This window comes from Oncorhynchus masou, unplaced genomic scaffold, assembly GCF_036934945.1.
Source record: "Oncorhynchus masou masou isolate Uvic2021 unplaced genomic scaffold, UVic_Omas_1.1 unplaced_scaffold_939, whole genome shotgun sequence".
Lineage (NCBI taxonomy): Eukaryota > Metazoa > Chordata > Actinopteri > Salmoniformes > Salmonidae > Oncorhynchus > Oncorhynchus masou.
This window is the reverse complement of record NW_027015880.1, coordinates 156613-176952: the sequence shown is the minus strand read 5'-3', so window position 1 is coordinate 176952 and position 20340 is coordinate 156613. Positions and strand designations below refer to the sequence as shown.

The 20340-nt window shown below is 44.3% G+C and overlaps 1 protein-coding gene across 1 annotated transcript in view; it reads left to right on the top strand.

Moving 5' to 3' along the window:
• Positions 1-5964: 5964 nt before the first annotated feature.
• LOC135538313 (layilin-like) overlaps positions 5965-20340 on the top strand; it is a 32773-nt gene continuing 18397 nt past the window's right edge. The window contains exons 1-5 of the mRNA XM_064964228.1: positions 5965-5976; positions 13080-13191; positions 19063-19083; positions 19216-19513; positions 20137-20294. Of these exons, the coding sequence (XP_064820300.1) occupies positions 5965-5976; positions 13080-13191; positions 19063-19083; positions 19216-19513; positions 20137-20294 (601 nt within the window). The remainder of the gene's footprint in view (positions 5977-13079; positions 13192-19062; positions 19084-19215; positions 19514-20136; positions 20295-20340) is intronic.

Sequence of the window (20340 nt, the reverse complement as noted above, 5' to 3'; positions counted from 1 at the left end):
TCTTTAAAACAGAGGGATGTCCGTTGTTTAAAAGAGACGGATGTCCGTTGTTTAAAAGAGACGGATGTCCGTTGTTTAAAAGAGACGGATGTCCGTTGTTTAAAAGAGACGGATGTCCGTTGTTTAAAAGAGACGGATGTCCGTTGTTTAAAAGAGACGGATGTCCGTTGTTTAAAAGAGAGGATGTCCGTTGTTTAAAAGAGACGGATGTCCGTTGTTTAAAAGAGAGGGATGTCCGTTGTTTAAAAGAGACGGATGTCCGTTGTTTAAAAGAGAGGGATGTCCGTTGTTTAAAAGAGAGGGATGTCCGTTGTTTAAAAGAGAGGGATGTCCGTTGTTTAAAAGAGAGGGATGTCCGTTGTTTAAAAGAGAGGGATGTCCGTTGTTTAAAAGAGACGGATGTCCGTTGTTTAAAAGAGACGGATGTCCGTTGTTTAAAAGAGAGGGATGTCCGTTGTTTAAAAGAGAGGGATGTCCGTTGTTTAAAAGAGAGGGATGTCCGTTGTTTAAAAGAGACGGATGTCCGTTGTTTAAAAGAGACGGATCTCAAAAGCGCTGCAGATGTCTCATGGTCTGACAACCACCCCTCTAACTCTGTCACCTTTCACTGCAGATGTCTCATGGTCTGACAACCACCCCTCTAACTCTGTCACCTTTCACTGCAGATGTCTCATGGTCTGACAACCACCCCTCTAACTCTGTCACCTTTCACTGCAGATGTCTCATGGTCTGACAACCACCCCTCTAACTCTGTCACCTTTCACTGCAGATGTCTCATGGTCTGACAACCACCCCTCTAACTCTGTCACCTTTCACTGCAGATGTCTCATGGTCTGACAACCACCCCTCTAACTCTGTCACCTTTCACTGCAGATGTCTCATGGTCTGACAACCACCCCTCTAACTCTGTCACCTTTCACTGCAGATGTCTCATGGTCTGACAACCACCCCTCTAACTCTGTCACCTTTCACTGCAGATGTCTCATGGTCTGACAACCACCCCTCTAACTCTGTCACCTTTCACTGCAGATGTCTCATGGTCTGACAACCACCCCTCTAACTCTGTCACCTTTCACTGCAGATGTCTCATGGTCTGACAACCACCCCTCTAACTCTGTCACCTTTCACTGCAGATGTCTCATGGTCTGACAACCACCCCTCTAACTCTGTCACCTTTCACTGCAGATGTCTCATGGTCTGACAACCACCCCTCTAACTCTGTCACCTTTCACTGCAGATGTCTCATGGTCTGACAACCACCCCTCTAACTCTGTCACCTTTCACTGCAGATGCAGACGTCCGACATGGTGGATTGTGGTGGATTGAGACGCAGCCCATGAAAAACATATCTCTAGCTTAAACTGATGAAAACGTCTCAGTCTCTTTGTCTGTCGTTCTCTGTTTCTCTTGTCTGTCTGTCTGGCAATTCAATACATGGCATGAATGGGTGGTTGCCTCTGTTACCAAAGCATTTTCTATGAAGTGTAACATAAATGAACAATATGTTTGAGCAACTATAAAAATATACACGACATGACCAAGAGTATGTGGACTCCTGCTTGTCGAACATCTCATTCCAAATCATGGGCATTAATACGGAGTTGGTCTCCCCTTTGCTGCTATAACAGCCTCCTCTCTTCTGGGAAGGCTTTCCACTAGATGTTGGAACATTGCTGCTATAACAGCCTCCTCTCTTCTGGGAAGGCTTTCCACTAGATGTTGGAACATTGCTGTCGGGACTTGCTTCCATTCAGCCACAAGAGCATTAGTGAGGTCTGGCACTGATGTTGGGTGATTAGGCCTGGCTCGCAGTCGGCGTTCCAATTCATCCCAAAGGTGTTCGATGGGGTCCGGGCTCTGTGCAGGCCAGTCAAGTTCTTCCACACAGATCTCGACAAACCATTTCCCTATGGACCTCGCATTGTGCACCTGTCATGCTGAAACAGGAAAGGGCCCCAAAATGTTGCCACAAAGTTGGAAGCACCGAATCATCTAGAATGTCATCGTATGTTGAAGCGTTAAGATTTCCCTTCACTGGAACTAAGGGGCCCGAACCATGAAAAACAGTCCCAAACCATTATTCCTTTTCCACCAGACTTTACAGTTTGCACTATGCATTGGGTAGGTAGTGTTCTCTTGGCATCCACCAAACTCAGATTTGTCCGTCGGACTGCCAGATGGTGAAGCGCGATTCATCACACCAGAGAATGCGCTTCCCCTGCTTCAGAGTCCAATGGCTGTGAGCTTTACACCACTCCAGCCGACGATTGGCTCATGGTGATCCAAGGCTTGTGTGCGACTGCTTGAAACCCATTTCATGAAACTCCCGATGAACAGTTATTGTGCTGACGTTGCTTCCAGAGGCAGTTTGGAACTCTGTAGTGAATGTTGTAACCGAGGACAGAGGCAGTTTGGCACTCAGTAGTGAATGTTGTAACCGAGGACAGAGGCAGTTTGGCACTCAGTAGTGAATGTTGTAACTGAGGACAGAGGCAGTTTGGCACTCAGTAGTGAATGTTGTAACCGAGGACAGAGGCGGTTTGGAACTCTGTAGTGAATGTTGTAACCGAGGACAGAGGCGGTTTGGAACTCTGTAGTGAATGTTGTAACCGAGGACAGAGGCGATTTGGAACTCGGTAGTGAGTGTTGTAACCGAGGACCGAGGCGGTTTGGAACTCGGTAGTGAGTGTTGTAACTGAGGACAGAGGCGGTTTGGAACTCGGTAGTGAGTGTTGTACCCGAGGACAGATGATTTGTACGCAGTACATGCTTCAGCACTCAGTGTCCCGGTGTTGCTCCTCCACGTTTCCACTTCACATAACAGAGCTTGCAGTTGATGGGGGCAGCTCTAGCAGGGCAGAAATTTGACAAACTGACTTTTGACGCAGGTATTCCCAAACCGGGGTATGGGGGTACGCGCAATGTCGTCGAGGGTACGCCAAATAAAAATGTGATTCACATTTTGTTTTAAACAAGTGGCCTCATTTCACAGCCAAAAATGTTATTAAACCATCTAGAGTTCAGCAAAATAACAAAACAATTCAAATACAGGGAGCCTAGTCAAATAATTAACATCCAATCACATTAACCGTTACTCTCTTCGTCCATATGTCCATAGAGACACATACCAGCTCTACTGCTACTACCAGCAGTACTACACCTGCACCTGTCGACGACACAAGTTGTTCTGCTTCCACGAGCACATCCAATGCTAACATCAGTAATTCTACATTTGTTGTTAGCCCAGCTAGCATGGACACTGACAGGTGTGAATCTGATGCAGCCGAAGAACTACTGCCCCCTTACCCAGGAAAGCACTGAAAAACAGACAGGGATCTTGGACCATCGAAGCGGCGCAAATATGATGAGAACTACTTTTATTTGGGGTTCACTTATATTGGGAGTAGTGCCTTTCCTCAGCCACAGTGTGTTATATGTGCAAAAGTACTATCTCACGACGATGAAACCTTCACTCTTGCCAGACATTTAGAAACAAAACATGCCAATCTGAAAAAATAAGCCACAGGAGTTTTTGAGCGAGAATTAAGACGACTTTCGAGAAGTAAGACGTATAAAAGCAACAGATACACAATAAAAAGGGGCTAGAAGCATCTTATATGGTGAGCTACCGAGTGGCTAGGACAGGCAAGGCCCATATTATTGTGGAGGACTTCATTCTTCCTGCTGCCGTGGATATGGCTGGGACAATGCTGGGGGAAAATGTCCAAAACAAATGTCCAATGAGTCAACAGACGTGGAGGGCCTGGCACAGCTCCTGGTATATATCTGTTACAGCTGAATGAGTCAACAGACGTGGTGGGCCTGGCACAGCTCCTGGTATATGTCCATTACGTTTATGGGGGGTCAATTAAGGAAGACATCCTCTTCTGCAAACCACTGGAAACCAGGACAACAGGAGAGGATATTTTTAAAGTACTGGACAGCTTTGTGACATCCAATGATGGTCAAGATGTGTTGGTACTGATGGCGCAAAAGCCATGACAGGGAGACATAGTGGAGTGGTAACGCGCATGCAAGCTGTTGCTCCCGACTCCACTTGGGTACACTGCAGCATCCACCGAGAGGCTCTTAGGTACACTGCAGCATCCACCGAGAGGCTCTTAGGTACACTGCAGCATCCACCGAGAGGCTCTTAGGTACACTGCAGCATCCACCGAGAGGCTCTTAGGTACACTGCAGCATTCACCGAGAGGCTCTTAGGTACACTGCAGCATCCACCGAGAGGCTCTTAGGTACACTGCAGCATCCACCGAAAGGCTCTTGGGTACACTGCAGCATCCACAGAGAGGCTCTTGGGTACGCTGTAGCATCCACCGAGACGCTCTTGCTGCCAAGAGAATGCCTGACAGCTTGAAAGACGTTTTGGACAGTTCAGTGAAAATGTTTAACTTTGTTAAAGCAAGGCTCCTGAACTCTCGTGTATTTTCTGCATTATGCAGTGATATGGGTAGCGACCATGTAAAGCTTCTACAACATACAGAAGTGCGCTGGTTATCAAGGGGCAAAGTATTGACATGTTTTTTTAAATTGAGAGACGAGCTTAAAGTTTTCTTTATTGACCATAATTTTCACTTGTCTGACCGCTTGCATGATGACGAGTTTCTCACACGACTGGCCTGTCTGGGTGATGTTTTTCACTTGTCTGACCGCTTGCATGATGATGAGTTTCTCACACGACTGGCCTGTCTGGGTGATGTTTTTCACTTGTCTGACCCCTTGATGATGACGAGTTTCTCACACGACTGGCCTGTCTGGGTGATGTTTTTCACTTGTCTGACAGCTTGATGATGACGAGTTTCTCACACGACTGGCCTGTCTGGGTGATGTTTTTCACTTGTCTGACCGCTTGCATGATGACGAGTTTCTCACACGACTGGTCTGTCCGGGTGATGTTTTTTCTCACCTGAATGATCTGAATCTATTAATCACAGGGACTCTCTGCAACTATATTCAATGTACGGGACAAAATTGAGGCTATGATTAAGAATTGGAGCTCTTCTCTGTCTGCATTACCAAGGACAACACACAGGTCTTTCCATCATTGTATGATTTTTTTGTGTGCAAATGAACTCAAGCTTACGGACAATGTCAAATGTGATATCGCGAAGCACATGAGTGAGCTGGGTGCTCAATTACGCAGGTACTTTCCTGAAACAGATGACACAAACAACTGGATTTGTTATCCCTTTCATGCCCTGCCTCCAGTCCACTTACTGATATCTGAACAAGAGAGCCTCATCGAAATTGCAACAAACGGTTCTGTGAAAATTGAATTTAATTAATCAGAACCCACTGCCAGATTTCTGGATTGGGCTGCACTCAGAGTATCCTGCCTTGTCAAATTGCACTGTTAAGACACTGATGCCCTTTGCAACCATGTATCACATGTACAGTTGAAGTCGTAAGTTTACATACACAGTATCCAAATACATTTCAACTCAGTTTTTCACAATTCCTGACATTTAATCAGAGTAAAAATTCCCTTTCTTTGGTCAGTTAGGATCACCACTTTATTTTAAGAATAATAGTTGAGAGAGGGATTTATTTCAGTTTTTATTTCGTTCATAACATTCCCAGTGGGTCAGAAGTTTACATACACTCAATTAATATTTGGTAACATTGCCTTTAAATTGTTTAACTTGGGTCAAAAGTTTTGGGTTGTCTTCCACAAGCTTCCCACAATAAGTTGGGTGAATTTTGGCCACATTCCTCCTGACAGAGCTGGTGTAACTGAGTTAGGTTTGTAGGCCTCCTTGCTCGCACAAGCTTTTTCAGTTCTGCCCACAAATGTTCTATAGGGTTGAGGTCAGGGCTTTGTGATGGCCACTCCAGTACCTTGACTTTGTTGTCCTTAAGCCATTTTGCCACAACTTTGGAAGTATGCTTGGGGTCATTGTCCATTTGGTAGACCCATTCCCAAACCGGGGTATGGGGGTACGCGCAATGTCGTCGAGGGTACGCCAAATAAAAATGTGATTCACATTTTGTTTTAAACAAGTGGCCTCATTTCACAGCCAAAAATGTTATTAAACCATCTAGAGTTCAGCAAAATAACAAAACAATTCAAATACAGGGAGCCTAGTCAAATAATTAACATCCAATCACATTAACCGTTACTCTCTTCGTCCATATGTCCATAGAGACACATACCAGCTCTACTGCTACTGCCAGCAGTACTACACCTGCACCTGTCGATGACACAAGTTGTTCTGCTTCCACAAGCACATCCAATGCTAACATCAGTAATTCTACATTTGTTGTTAGCCCAGCTAGCATGGACACTGACAGGTGTGAATCTGATGCAGCCGAAGAACTACTGCCCCCTTACCCAGGAAAGCACTGAAAAACAGACCGGGATCTTGGACCATCGAAGCGGCGCAAATATGATGAGAACTACTTTTATTTGGGGTTCACTTATATTGGGAGTAGTGCCTCCTTGCTCGCACAAGCTTTTTCAGTTCTGCCCACAAATGTTCTATAGGGTTGAGGTCAGGGCTTTGTGATGGCCACTCCAGTACCTTGACTTTGTTGTCCTTAAGCCATTTTGCCACAACTTTGGAAGTATGCTTGGGGTCATTGTCCATTTGGAAGACCCATTTGCGACCAAGCTTTAACTTCCTGACTGATGTTTTGAGATGTTGCTTCAATATATCCACGTAATTTTGCTCCCTCATGAAGCCATCTATTTTGTGAAGTTCACCAGTCCCTTCTGCAGCAAAGCACCCCCACAACATGATGCTGCCACCCCCGTGCATCGTAGTTAAGATGGTGTTGATTTGCTTGGAAGCCTCCCCCTTTTTCCTCCAAACATAACAATGGTCATTATGACCAAACAGTTCTACTTTTGTTTCATCAGACTAGAGGACATTTCTCCAAAAATGATGATCTTTGTCCCCATGTGCAGTTGCAAACCATAGTCTGGCTTTTTTTATGGCAGTTTTGGAGCAGTGGCTTCTTCCTTGCTGAGCGGCCTTTCAGGTTATGTCGATATAGGACTCGTTTTTACTGTGGATATAGATACTTTTGCATCTGTTTTCTCAAGCATCTTCACAAGGTCCTTTGCTGTTTTTCTGGGATTGATTTGTACTTTTCGCACCAAAGTACATTCATCTCTAGAAGACAGAGCACATCTCCTTCCTGAGCGGTATGATGTCTGCGTAGTCCCATGGTGTTTATACTTGCGTACTATTGTTTGTACAGATGAACGTGGTACCTTCAGGCGTTTGGAAATTGCTTCCAAGGATGAACCAGACTTGTGGAGGTCTACAATTTTGTTTCTGAGGTCTTGGCTGATTTATTTGGATTTTCCCATGATGCCAAGCAAAGAGGCACTGAGTTTGAAGGTAGGCCTCTCTGTGGTGTCTTAAAGAAGAGTAAAGTTAAGGCCTCAACACCTAGCTGAATGTATCTGATCTAACACCTAGCTGAATGTATCTCATCTAACACCTAGCTGAATGTATCTGATCTAACACCTAGCTGAATGTATCTCATCTAACACCTAGCTGAATGTATCTGATCTAACACCTAGCTGAATGTATCTGATCTAACACCTAGCTGAATGTATCTGATCTAACACCTAGCTGAATGTATCTGATCTAACACCTAGCTGAATGTATCTGATCTAACACCTAGCTGAATGTATCTGATCTAACACCTAGCTGAATGTATCTGATCTAACACCTAGCTGAATGTATCTGATCTAACACCTAGCTGAATGTATCTGATCTAACACCTAGCTGAATGTATCTGATCTAACACCTAGCTGAATGTATCTGATCTAACGCCTAGCTGAATGTATCTGATCTAACACCTAGCTGAATGTATCTGATCTAACGCCAAGCTGAATGTATCTGATCTAACGCCTAGCTGAATGTATCTGATCTAACACCTAGCTGAATGTATCTGATCTAACACCTAGCTGAATGTATCTGATCTAACACCTAGCTGAATGTATCTGATCTAACACCTAGCTGAATATATCTGTTCTAACACCTAGCTGAATGTATCTGATCTAACACCTAGCTGAATGTATCTGTTCTAACACCTAGCTGAATGTATCTGATCTAACACCTAGCTGAATGTATCTGTTCTAACACCTAGCTGAATGTATCTGATCTAACACCTAGCTGAATGTATCTGATCTAACATCTAGCTGAATGTACCTGATCTAACACCTAGCTGAATGTATCTGATCTAACGCCTAGCTGAATGTAGCTGATCTAACGCCTAGCTGAATGTATCTGATCTAACACCTAGCTGAATGTATCTGATCTAACGCCTAGCTGAATGTATCTGGTCTAACACCTAGCTGAATGTATCTGATCTAACACCTAGCTGAATGTATCTGATCTAACGCCTAGCTGAATGTATCTGATCTAACATCTAGCTGAATGTATCTGATCTAACACCTAGCTGAATGTATCTGATCTAATATCTAGCTGAATGTATCTGATCTAACACCTAGCTGAATGTATCTGATCTAACACCTAGCTGAATGTATCTGATCTAACACCTAGCTGAATGTATCTGATCTAACACCTAGCTGAATGTATCTGTTCTAACACCTAGCTGAATGTATCTGATCTAACACCTAGCTGAATGTATCTGATCTAACATCTAGCTGAATGTATCTGAGCTGAATTTGTGTCGCTGTCCATTTAGATTTTACTGGACCAATAAGCCAACCTCGTCGCAGCTAATTTTTCATGCACTTGCTTATACTTAGAGCTAAGTGTTAATGGTATATGAACAAACATTGTGAATTTACTGAACATCAAATGTAATAATGTTTGTGTATTGTTCAAAAGTGTAAACTCATGTCGACGTTCATTTTTATTGAAGGAGAATGTGGTTCTTATCCAGTCATTAGAAGACATATTTATTTAATCAAGTCAGCCATAAGCTCCTCTCTCGGGACAGCTTTATATAAACCCTAAACGTTTGTCACAGTTATAGTGCATTAACAGCATTTAATGTATTGTTTAGAATTGCTGGCATGCATCAAACCAGATTATGTATTTTTTGCCCTAAGATTGGCATGCTAACATCGCCACTGTTACTAGCTAACGTTTACAAACATTTCCATTTGATTGGCTCTCGTGAGTTATTGCTCTCCCATTGTAAGGGACAGAACAACATTTACAGAACGTTTACTGGGAGGAAAATGGGGGAGTGTCATACTTTTTACATTTCATTTAAGGGGGGGGGGGGAGTATTTTTTATAAATCTAGCCCAGGGAAGGGTCTTGTAATAGGTCATTAATAACATTATATATTTTTCAGTGTTTTATAATTAGTTTCTTATGAGACAATATATTGATGTGTGCCCGATGCCACCCCTCCTCTTTGATTCTCCGCTGAGCACTCAATATCAACTGCACCTGCATCTGCATGCTGGGGGAAGCATAGAGAAAAGGTATATCTCTAAGATATCTGCTGGCATCCCAGTGTAAATACAAGTAGGCTGCAGTACACTCTGCAATGGATATTCCAACCCCGAGCCCCAACCTGCTCTGCTCTTGCTCATCAAAAAATACAATTGTGCTGCTTAACCAATTGCTGTGCTGTCAAAGCCTACAGTGTCTGTTCAGGAGGAGAGTCAAAGGTTTCTTCCCATTTTGTAATGTTTTATTAGGCATTAAATGTACTATCTTGCGCGCAGACGAGCTTATGTTCTGTTCAGTTTGAGAAGGAGGACCGAGGTCAACAAACGTATGTGGACACCTGTTCATCCATCATCTCATTCCACAATCATGGACATTAATATGGAATTGGTCAACCCTTTGCTGCTATAACAGCCTCCACTCTTCTGGGAAGGCTTTCCACTAGATGTTGCAACATTGCTGCTATAACAGCCTCCACTCTTCTGGGAAGGCTTTCCAATAGATGTTGGAACATTGCTGCTAAAACAGCCTCCACTCTTCTGGGAAGGCTTTCCACTAGATGTTGGAGCATTGCTGCTATAACAGCCTCCACTCTTCTGGGAAGGCTTTCCACTAGATGTTGGTACATTGCTGCAAAAACTTGCTTCCATTCAGCCACAAGGGCATTAGTGAGGTCGGTCACTGATGTTGGGCGATTAGGACCGGCTTGAAGTCGGTGTTCCAATTCACCCCAAAGGTGATCGACGTGGTTAAGGTCAGGGCTTAGTGCAGACCAGTCAAGTACTTCCACACTGATCTCTACAAACGATTTCTGCACGGACCACGCTTTGTGTCATGCTGAAACAGGAAAGGCCTTTCCCTAAACTGTGTTTTTTTGGGTGGGGGGGTAGATTGAAGCTTCCATCAATATAGTTGTCTGCATCATTTCCAATCCCCCATATATTTTTGGGATACATGTGTGTGTGTGCGTGCGCGCATGCGTGCACAGTTGATGTCAAGTTTACATACACTTAGGTTGGAGCTTTTGTAGATTTCCAACCTGTGGCACCTCCCAGCGTATTGAGCTGTTGTGAACTTCCTGTGCGTGGCATCTCCCAGCGTATTGAGCTGTTGTGGACTTCCTGTGCGTGGCACCTCCCAGCGTATTGAGCTGTTGTGGACTTCCTGTGCGTGGCACCTCCCAGCGTTTTGAGCTGTTGTAGACTTCCTGTGCGTGGCACCTCCCAGCGTATTGAGCTGTTGTGAACTTCCTGTGCGTGGCACCTCCCAGCGTATTGAGCTGTTGTGAACTTCCTGTGCGTGGCACCTCCCAGCGTATTGAGCTGTTGTGGACTTCCTGTGCGTGGCACCTCCCATCGTATTGAGCTGTTGTGAACTTCCTGTGCGTGGCACCTCCCAGCGTATTGAGCTGTTGTGAACTTCCTGTGCGTGGCACCTCCCAGCGTATTGAGCTGTTGTGGACTTCCTGTGCGTGGCACCTCCCAGCGTATTGAGCTGTTGTGAACTTCCTGTGCGTGGCACCTCCCAGCGTATTGAGCTGTTGTGAACTTCCTGTGCGTGGCACCTCCCAGCGTATTGAGCTGTTGTGAACTTCCTGTGCGTGGCACCTCCCAGCGTATTGAGCTGTTGTGAACTTCCTGTGCGTGGCACCTCCCAGCGTATTGAGCTGTTGTGGACTTCCTGTGCATGGCACCTCCCAGCGTTTTGAGCTGTTGTGGACTTCCTGTGCATGGCTGATTGATTAATGATTGATTTGCCAAATAGGATTTTTTTCCAGTTGCTTGTACATTTAGATTTTTTGACCGTAAGTTAATGTAAATAGTTGCTCAGCAAAACTCGATATTTGGTGATCAACTAACGTATTTTGACACTATAGCGCTTGTAGAGCTGGTGAATGTGAGTTTAAATCTGAGCTTTCTGAGGTCTCTAACACAAAGATATTGGTTAAAGTTTATTTCTATCTATACAACGAGTGTGTCTAATGCTGATTGGTTAAAAGTTCATTCCAGCCTGCGTCTAATCCCCAAGTTACCACCGGCTAAATCTATGACATTAAAATGCCTATTTACTCTGTTCCATCCGACTGTGCAATCCCTGTCTCATCAGTCCAGCCAGGCAATGTATAAACTTGATCTTCACTATAAAAAGCATCTAGACATTATCTCAAATTTCTTTTTGACTAACATTTAGTTTTCAACAGCGGAGATTTGTATAAACCTTATTGTCTGTCCCTCTGACATTGTTTCAGTATTGAAATTCAATCTTCACCTGTCCCATAGTAATGAACGTGTCGAGAGTCGGGACACGAGAGAGAGGCAGGCAGCCTATCTCAGCCAGTTGAAATCATTAATTATCTGACATCATGTTTATGGATAAAGACAAAGAAATGTACATTGAGAAAAGGTCAAATGAAAAGAAGTGCAGCTAGTTTGCAGTCTTTCCAGCTTCAGTTTGAAGTGATTGTGTTGACTGTGTTGTTGGCTAGTTCCTCTGAACAACAGTGTCCTGAGGAGAGAGCACATTTTCTATGCCAGGTGAAATCATGCCTCATTAGCTCATTGTTATGGATGTAATCAAATAAATGTCACTAGAAAACAGATTAAATAAATGCAGCTACTGATGTTACTCTGTCTGTTTGACGTGACTGTAAGTTAGCCGTAGCTGGCTAGCTAGCAAGCAAGGGATAAGAATGTTGCCAGCCAGTATGGCAATGGAAGATTTAGAATGAACGACTGGGTGGCGTTTCAACATGTCCTCCAAACACCGGCTTCTCGGGTATTATCACATAAGTATCATTAACGTTCCTACTGAATGTTTGTCACCAATAGCTTAATTGTTTACATGTTCAGTGCTAACAATGTCATAACTTTGCCAGCATATTACATCAGATGCTCGTTTGGTCCAAATGATCAGTGACAAAAAAATCTCCTCGTTAGTTGTCGAGTCATCCCAGTCTGCTGACAGATGATACCAGTTACGCTACTGTCTGTAGTGTATCAGTAGTGTCTGTCTGTAGTGTATCAGTAGTGTCTGTCTGTAGTGTATCAGTAGTGTCTGTCTGTAGTGTATCAGTAGTGTCTGTCTGTAGTGTGCCTGTAGTGTCTGTCTGTAGTGTGTCAGTAGTGTCTGTCTGTAGTGTATCAGTAGTGTCTGTCTGTAGTGTATCAGTAGTGTCTGTCTGTAGTGTATCAGTAGTGTCTGTCTGTAGTGTATCAGTAGTGTCTGTCTGTAGTGTGCCTGTAGTGTCTGTCTGTAGTGTGTCAGTAGTGTCTGTCTGTAGTGTATCAGTAGTGTCTGTCTGTAGTGTGTCTGTAGTGTGCCTGTAGTCTAGTCAGCGTTTAGAACCAGTAGTGTCAGTCTGTAGTGTCTGTCTGTAGTCTAGTCAGCGTTTAGAACCAGTAGCACTCTGCTGATTAGATCACTCCTTCTTCTCCCCCGACTTTCAAGATCAATAACTAACGTCCCCCTCCCCCTCCTCCTCCTCCTCCTCCTCATCATCATCATTAAAACTGCTCTTAAAAGATTACATCCACATACTCTCTCTCTCTCTCTACTAGTGATTCAGTGTGTGTAGGGAGAGTCTCTCTGTAGTAAGCCTGGTCTCTTATCTTGAGTAGATAGTAGCCTGTACTGTAGTGCGCTGTTAAAGCCTGTATATCTGACTTCGGGGCTTCAGTTGGTCAGTTCTCTGATGGAGGGAGAGGTGAAGAAGAGAAGGAGGAAGGACCAGATGGTGAATCTGATTGTTGTGTCTTTGCTCCAGTCTGCTGCGGCCAGCCTTATCACCGGTGAGTGACACAAACACACAAACCAAATTCAATTGTATTTGTCACATGTGCTGTACACCTAGTATAGACTTTATCGTGAAATGCTTGCTGAAGCGATGCAGAGTTTAAAAATAACACATTTTTTGAAAATTAAATAGTAACACGAGGAATAAAATTACATTCACAAGAATGGATTTAAATACAGGAAGTATCAGATCAATGTGGAGCTATATACAGGGAGTACAAGTACCAGATCAATTACAAGTACCAGATCAATGTGGAGCTATACACAGGGAGTACCAGTACCAGATCAATGTGGAGCTATATACAGGGAGTACAAGTACCAGATCAAGGTGGAGCTATATACAGGAAGTACCTAATCAATGTGGAGCAATATACAGGGAGTACAAGTACCAGATCAATGTGGAGCTATATACAGGGAGTACAAGTACCAGATCAATTACAAGTACCAGATCAATGTGGAGCTATATACAGGGAGTACCAGATCAATGTGGAGCTATATACAGGAAGTACCAGTACCAGATCAATGTGGAGCTATATACAGGGAGTACAAGTACCAGATCAATGTGGAGCTATATACAGGGAGTACCAGTACCAGATCAATGTGGAGCTATTTACAGGGAGTACAAGTACCAGATCAATGTGGAGCTATATACAGGGAGTACAAGTACCAGACAAATGTGGAGCTATATACAGGGAGGACCAGATCAATGTGAAGCTATATAGAGGAAGTACCAGATCAATGTGGAGCTATATACAGGGAGTACCAGTACCAGATCAATGTGGAGCTATATACAGGGAGTACAAGTACCAGATCAATGTGGAGCTATATACAGGGAGTACAAGTACCGGATCAATGTGGAGATATATACAGGGAGGACCAGATCAATGTGAAGCTATATACAGGGAGTACCAGTACCAGATCAATGTGGAGCTATATACAGGGAGTACAAGTACCAGATCAATGTGGAGCTATATACAGGGAGTACCAGATCAATGTGGATCTATATACAGGGAGTACCAGTACCAGATCAATGTGGAGCTATATACAGGGAGTACAAGTACCAGATCAATGTGGAGCTATATACAGGAAGTACCAGATCAATGTGTAGCTATATACAGGGAGTACAAGTACCAGATCAATGTGGAGCTATATACAGGGAGTACCAGTACCAGATCGATGTGGAGCTATATACAGGGAGTACCAATACCAGATCAATGTGGAGCTATATACAGGGAGTACCAGATCAATGTGGATCTATATACAGGGAGTACCAGATCAATGTGGAGCTATATACAGGGAGTACCAGATCAATGTGGAGCTATATACAGGGAGTACCAGTACCAGATCGATGTGGAGCTATATACAGGGAGTACAAGTACCGGATCAATGTGGAGATATATACAGGGAGGACCAGATCAATGTGAAGCTATATAGAGGAAGTACCAGATCAATGTGGAGCTATATACAGGGAGTACAAGTACCAGATCAATGTGGAGCTATATACAGGGAGTACCAGTACCAGATCAATGTGGAGCTATATACAGGGAGTACAAGTACCAGATCAATGTGGAGCTATATACAGGAAGTACCAGATCAATGTGTAGCTATATACAGGGAGTACAAGTACCAGATCAATGTGGAGCTATATACAGGGAGTACCAGTACCAGATCGATGTGGAGCTATATACAGGGAGTACCAATACCAGATCAATGTGGAGCTATATACAGGGAGTACCAGATCAATGTGGATCTATATACAGGGAGTACCAGATCAATGTGGAGCTATATACAGGGAGTACCAGATCAATGTGGAGCTATATACAGGGAGTACCAGTACCAGATTGATGTGGAGCTATATACAGGGAGTACCAGTACCAGATCAATGTGGAGCTATATACAGGGAGTACCAGATCAATGTGGATCTATATACAGGGAGTACCAGATCAATGTGGAGCTATATACAGGGAGTACCAGATCAATGTGGAGCTATATACAGAGAGTACCAGATCAATGTGGATCTATATACAGGGAGTACCAGATCAATGTGGAGCTATATACAGGGAGTACCAGATCAATGTGGAGCTATATACAGAGAGTACCAGATCAATGTGGAGCTATACCCAGGGAGTACCAGATCAATGTGGAGCTATATACAGGGAGTACCAGTACCAGATCAATGTGGAGCTATACCCAGGGAGTACCAGATCAATATGGAGCTATATACAGGAAGTACCAGATCAATGTGGAGCTATATACAGAGAGTACCAGATCAATGTGGAGCTATACCCAGGGAGTACCAGATCAATATGGAGCTATATACAGGGAGTACCAGTACCAGATCAATGTGGAGATATATACAGGGAGGACCAGATCAATGTGAAGCTATATAGAGGAAGTACCAGATCAATGTGGAGTTATATACAGGGAGTACCAGTACCAGATCAATGTGGAGCTATATAGAGGACATACCAGATCAATGTGGAGTTATATACAGGGAGTTCCAGTACCAGATCAATGTGGAGCTATATACAGGGAGTACCAATACCAGATCAATGTGGAGCTATAAACAGGGAGTACTAGTATCAGATCAATGTGGAGCTATATACAGGAAGTACCAGATCAATGTGGAGCTATATACAGGGAGTACCAGTACCAGATCAATGTGGAGGTATATACAAGGAGTACCAGATCAATGTGGAGCTATATACAGGAGGTACCAGATCATTGTGGAGCTATATACAGGGAGTACCAGATCAATGTGGATCTATATACAGGGAGTACCAGATCAATGTGGAGCTATATACAGGGAGTACCAGATCAATGTGGAGCTATATACAGAGAGTACCAGATCAATGTGGATCTATATACAGGGAGTACCAGATCAATGTGGAGCTATATACAGGGAGTACCAGTACCAGATCAAAGTGGAGGTATATAAGGGAGTACCAGATCAATGTGGAGCTATATACAGGAGGTACCAGATCAATGTGGAGCTATATACAGGGAGTACCAGATCAATGTGGAGCTATATACAGGGAGTACCAGTACCAGATCAATGTGGAGCTATATACAGGGAGTACCAGTACCAGATCAATGTGGATCTATATACAGGGAGTACCAGATCAATGTGGAGCTATATACAGGGAGTAGCAGTACCAGATCAATGTGGAGCTATATACAGGGAGTACCAGTACCAGATCAATGTGGAGCTATATACAGGGAGTAGCAGTACCAGATCAATGTGGAACTATATACAGGGAGTACCAGATCAATGTGGAGCTATATACAGGAAGTACCAGATCAATGTGGGGCTGTATACAGGGAGTACCAGTACCAGATCAATATGAAGCTGTTTACAAGGAGTTCCAGATCAATGTGGAGCTATATACAGGGAGTACCAGTACCAGATCAATGTGGAGCTATATACAGGGAGTACCAGTACCAGATCAATGTGGAGCTATTTACAGGGAGTACCAGATCCATGTGAAGCTATATGGAGGGTGTACCAGTACCAGATCAGTGTGGAGCTATACACAGGGAGTAGCAGTACCAGATCTATGTGGAGCTATATACAGGGTGTACCAGTACCAGATCAGTGTGGAGCTATACACAGGGAGTAGCAGTACCAGATCTATGTGGAGCTATATACAGGTGGTACCAGATCAATGTGGAGCTATATAGAGGAGGTACCAGATCAATGTGGAGCTATATACAGGGAGTACCAGTACCAGATCAGTGTGGAGCTAAACACAGGGGGTACCAGTACCAGATCAATGTGGAGTTACAGTGTTTGGTTCTCCTTCATGAGATACAGACAGTGGTTGGTTCTCTATCATCAGATATAGACAGTGGTTGGTTCTCTATCATCAGATATAGACAGTGTTTGGTTCTCTGTCATCAGATACAGACAGTGGTTGGTTCTCTATCATCAGATATAGACAGTGTTTGGTTCTCTGTCATCAGATACAGACAGTGGTTGGTTCTCTATCCTCAGATATAGACAGTGGTTGGTTCTCTATCCTCAGATATAGACAGTGGTTGGTTCTCTATCCTCAGATATAGACAGTGGTTGGTTCTCTATCACCCGATACAGACAGTGTTTGGTTCTCTATCCTCAGATACAGACAGTGGTTGGTTCTCTATCATCAGATATAGACAGTGGTTGGTTCTCTATCACCCGATACAGACAGTGGTTGGTTCTCTATCCTCAGATATAGACAGTGGTTGGTTCTCTATCACCCGATACAGACAGTGTTTGGTTCTCTATCCTCAGATATAGACAGTGGTTGGTTCTCTATCCTCAGATATAGACAGTGGTTGGTTCTCTATCACCCGATACAGACAGTGGTTGGTTCTCTATCCTCAGATATAGACAGTGGTTGGTTCTCTATCACCCGATACAGACAGTGTTTGGTTCTCTATCACCCGATACAGACAGTGGTTGGTTCTCTATCCTCAGATACAGACAGTGGTTGGTTCTCTATCACCCGATACAGACAGTGGTTGGTTCTCTATCCTCAGATACAGACAGTGGTTGGTTCTCTATCATCAGATATAGACAGTGGTTGGTTCTCTATCACCCGATACAGACAGTGGTTGGTTCTCTATCCTCAGATATAGACAGTGGTTGGTTCTCTATCACCCGATACAGACAGTGTTTGGTTCTCTATCCTCAGATATAGACAGTGGTTGGTTCTCTATCCTCAGATATAGACAGTGGTTGGTTCTCTATCACCCGATACAGACAGTGGTTGGTTCTCTATCCTCAGATATAGACAGTGGTTGGTTCTCTATCACCCGATACAGACAGTGTTTGGTTCTCTATCACCCGATACAGACAGTGTTTGGTTCTCTATCACCCGATACAGACAGTGGTTGGTTCTCTATCCTCAGATACAGACAGTGGTTGGTTCTCTATCACCCGATACAGACAGTGGTTGGTTCTCTATCATCTCTGTTCATCAGATACAGACAGTGGTTGGTTCTCTATCATCTCTGTTAGTTTTAGTAATTTTGCAGACACTCTTATCCGGAGCGACTTACAGTAGTGAGTGTATACAATACATTTTCATACTGGTCCCTCGTAGGAATCAAACCCATAACCCTTGCGTTGCAAGTGCCATGCTCTACCAACTGAGCCACAGCAACTGAGCAACTCTGCCTCAGATACAGACTGTGTTTGGTTCTCTATTATCTCTGTTCCTCAGATACAGACTGTGGTTTGTTCTCTATTATCTCTGTTCCTCAGATACAGACAATGGTTAGTTCTCTCTTAGGCTTGGGAGGTATACCATATATACCGGGGTATTTGGACAAATCTAATTAGAAAACAATTAGAATATTTGTTGCTACTTTTTAAGGGTTTTGCAGCATGCGCTAGGTGATCTAATTACAGTATGGAATTCGTAATTAAATGTTTGCCAGCTAGATTTTTGAGTTAATTGTATACTTGTATAGTTTAGATCAAACACTATAAAATACATTCTCTATGGGATTGTACATGTACTTGTTAGCATTGCTAAACCTTTTGGATTACAGATTATCAGTGGGGTTGAAAACAGCGCCCCTTGTGTTCAGTGCCGGTAGTACTGAATATCCCGGTATGGCACAAAGTCGGTATGAAGGTATGACAATCTGGATACCGCCCTAGCCTAATCTCTCTCATCTACATCAGAATGTTGTTGATGTTATTATATTGGAAGGATGTGTAAGTGATGTCACTGTGGAGGGGGTTTCATTTAACACAGAACTATAACATAAAATAACATGACATTAACTGGCCCCTCTCTCTCTCTCTCTGTCTGTCTGTCTGTCTGTCTGTCTGTCTGTCTGTCTGTCTGTCTGTCTGTCTGTCTGTCCCTCCATAGCAGAGTTGTTTGAAGTCAGAGGTGAGGTGCAGGGTTGTTTATTAACCAGTATGAATAAAAAATATCTGTCCCAATTTAGCTAGTTATTATTAGTGTAAAATTCCCCATCGATGTACGTAGCAATAGTAACCGTGTGTGTCTGTGCGTGTGTAGGCCAGCGTGTGTGTAGGGTGGATCGGGGCCGGCCCTGCTATAAACTGGCATATTTTTCTGACCCTGGACGGCGGCTCAGCTTCCTGGAGGCGAAGCTAGCGTGTCGCCGTGACGGAGGGGAGCTGCTGAGCGTTGAGTCACCGGCCGAGCAGCGAATCATAGAGCAGCTTGTCACTGAGCTCCGTCCCTCCGACGGAGACTTCTGGATTGGCCTTCGTCGTAACCATGGTGACACGGAAAACGTCTACGACTGTCCCTCACAGTACTACTGGACCGACGGGAGCCTCGCCTCCTTCAGGTGGGTCTGCTCTAAGCCCCGCCTCCATCAGGTGGGTCTGTTCTAAGCCCCGCCTCCATCAGGTGGGTCTGCTCTAAGCCACACCTCCTTCAGGTGGGTCTACTTTAAGCCCAGCCTCCTTCAGTTGGTTCTGCTCTAAGCCCCGCCTCCTTCAGTTGGGTCTGCTCTAAGCCACACCTCCTTCAGGTGGGTCTACTTTAAGCCCAGCCTCCTTCAGTTGGGTCTGCTCTAAGCCCCGCCTCCTTCAAGTGGGTCTGCTCTAAGCCCCGCCTCCTTCAGTTGGGTCTGCTCTAAGCCACACCTCCTTCAGGTGGGTCTGCTCTAAGTCCCGCCTATTTCAGTTGGGTCTGCTTTGAGCTCCACCTCCTTCAGGTGGGTCTGCTCTAAGCCACGCCTCCTTCAGCTGGGTCTGCTTTAAGCCATGCCTCCATCAGCTGGGTCTGCTTTAAGCCACGCCTCCACCGTCTGGGTCTGCTTTAGGCCACGCCTCCATTGGCTGGGTCTGCTTTAAGCCACACCTCCTTCTGCTTACATGGAATAGTTCATATAATAAAAGACAGTGGTGTGTAACTTTACGTATGTGTGTTGCTGTGTGTGTTTGTTCCTGCATGCGTGTGTGTTAGGAACTGGCACTGGGACGAGCCGTCCTGTGGATACGAGGTGTGTGTGGTGATGTACCACCAACCGTCCGCCCCGCCCGGCCTCGGAGGACTCTACATGTTCCATTGGAACGATGACAACTGTGACACCAAGAACAATTTCATCTGCAAGTACACTGCAGGTACACACACACACACACACACACACACACACACACACACACACAC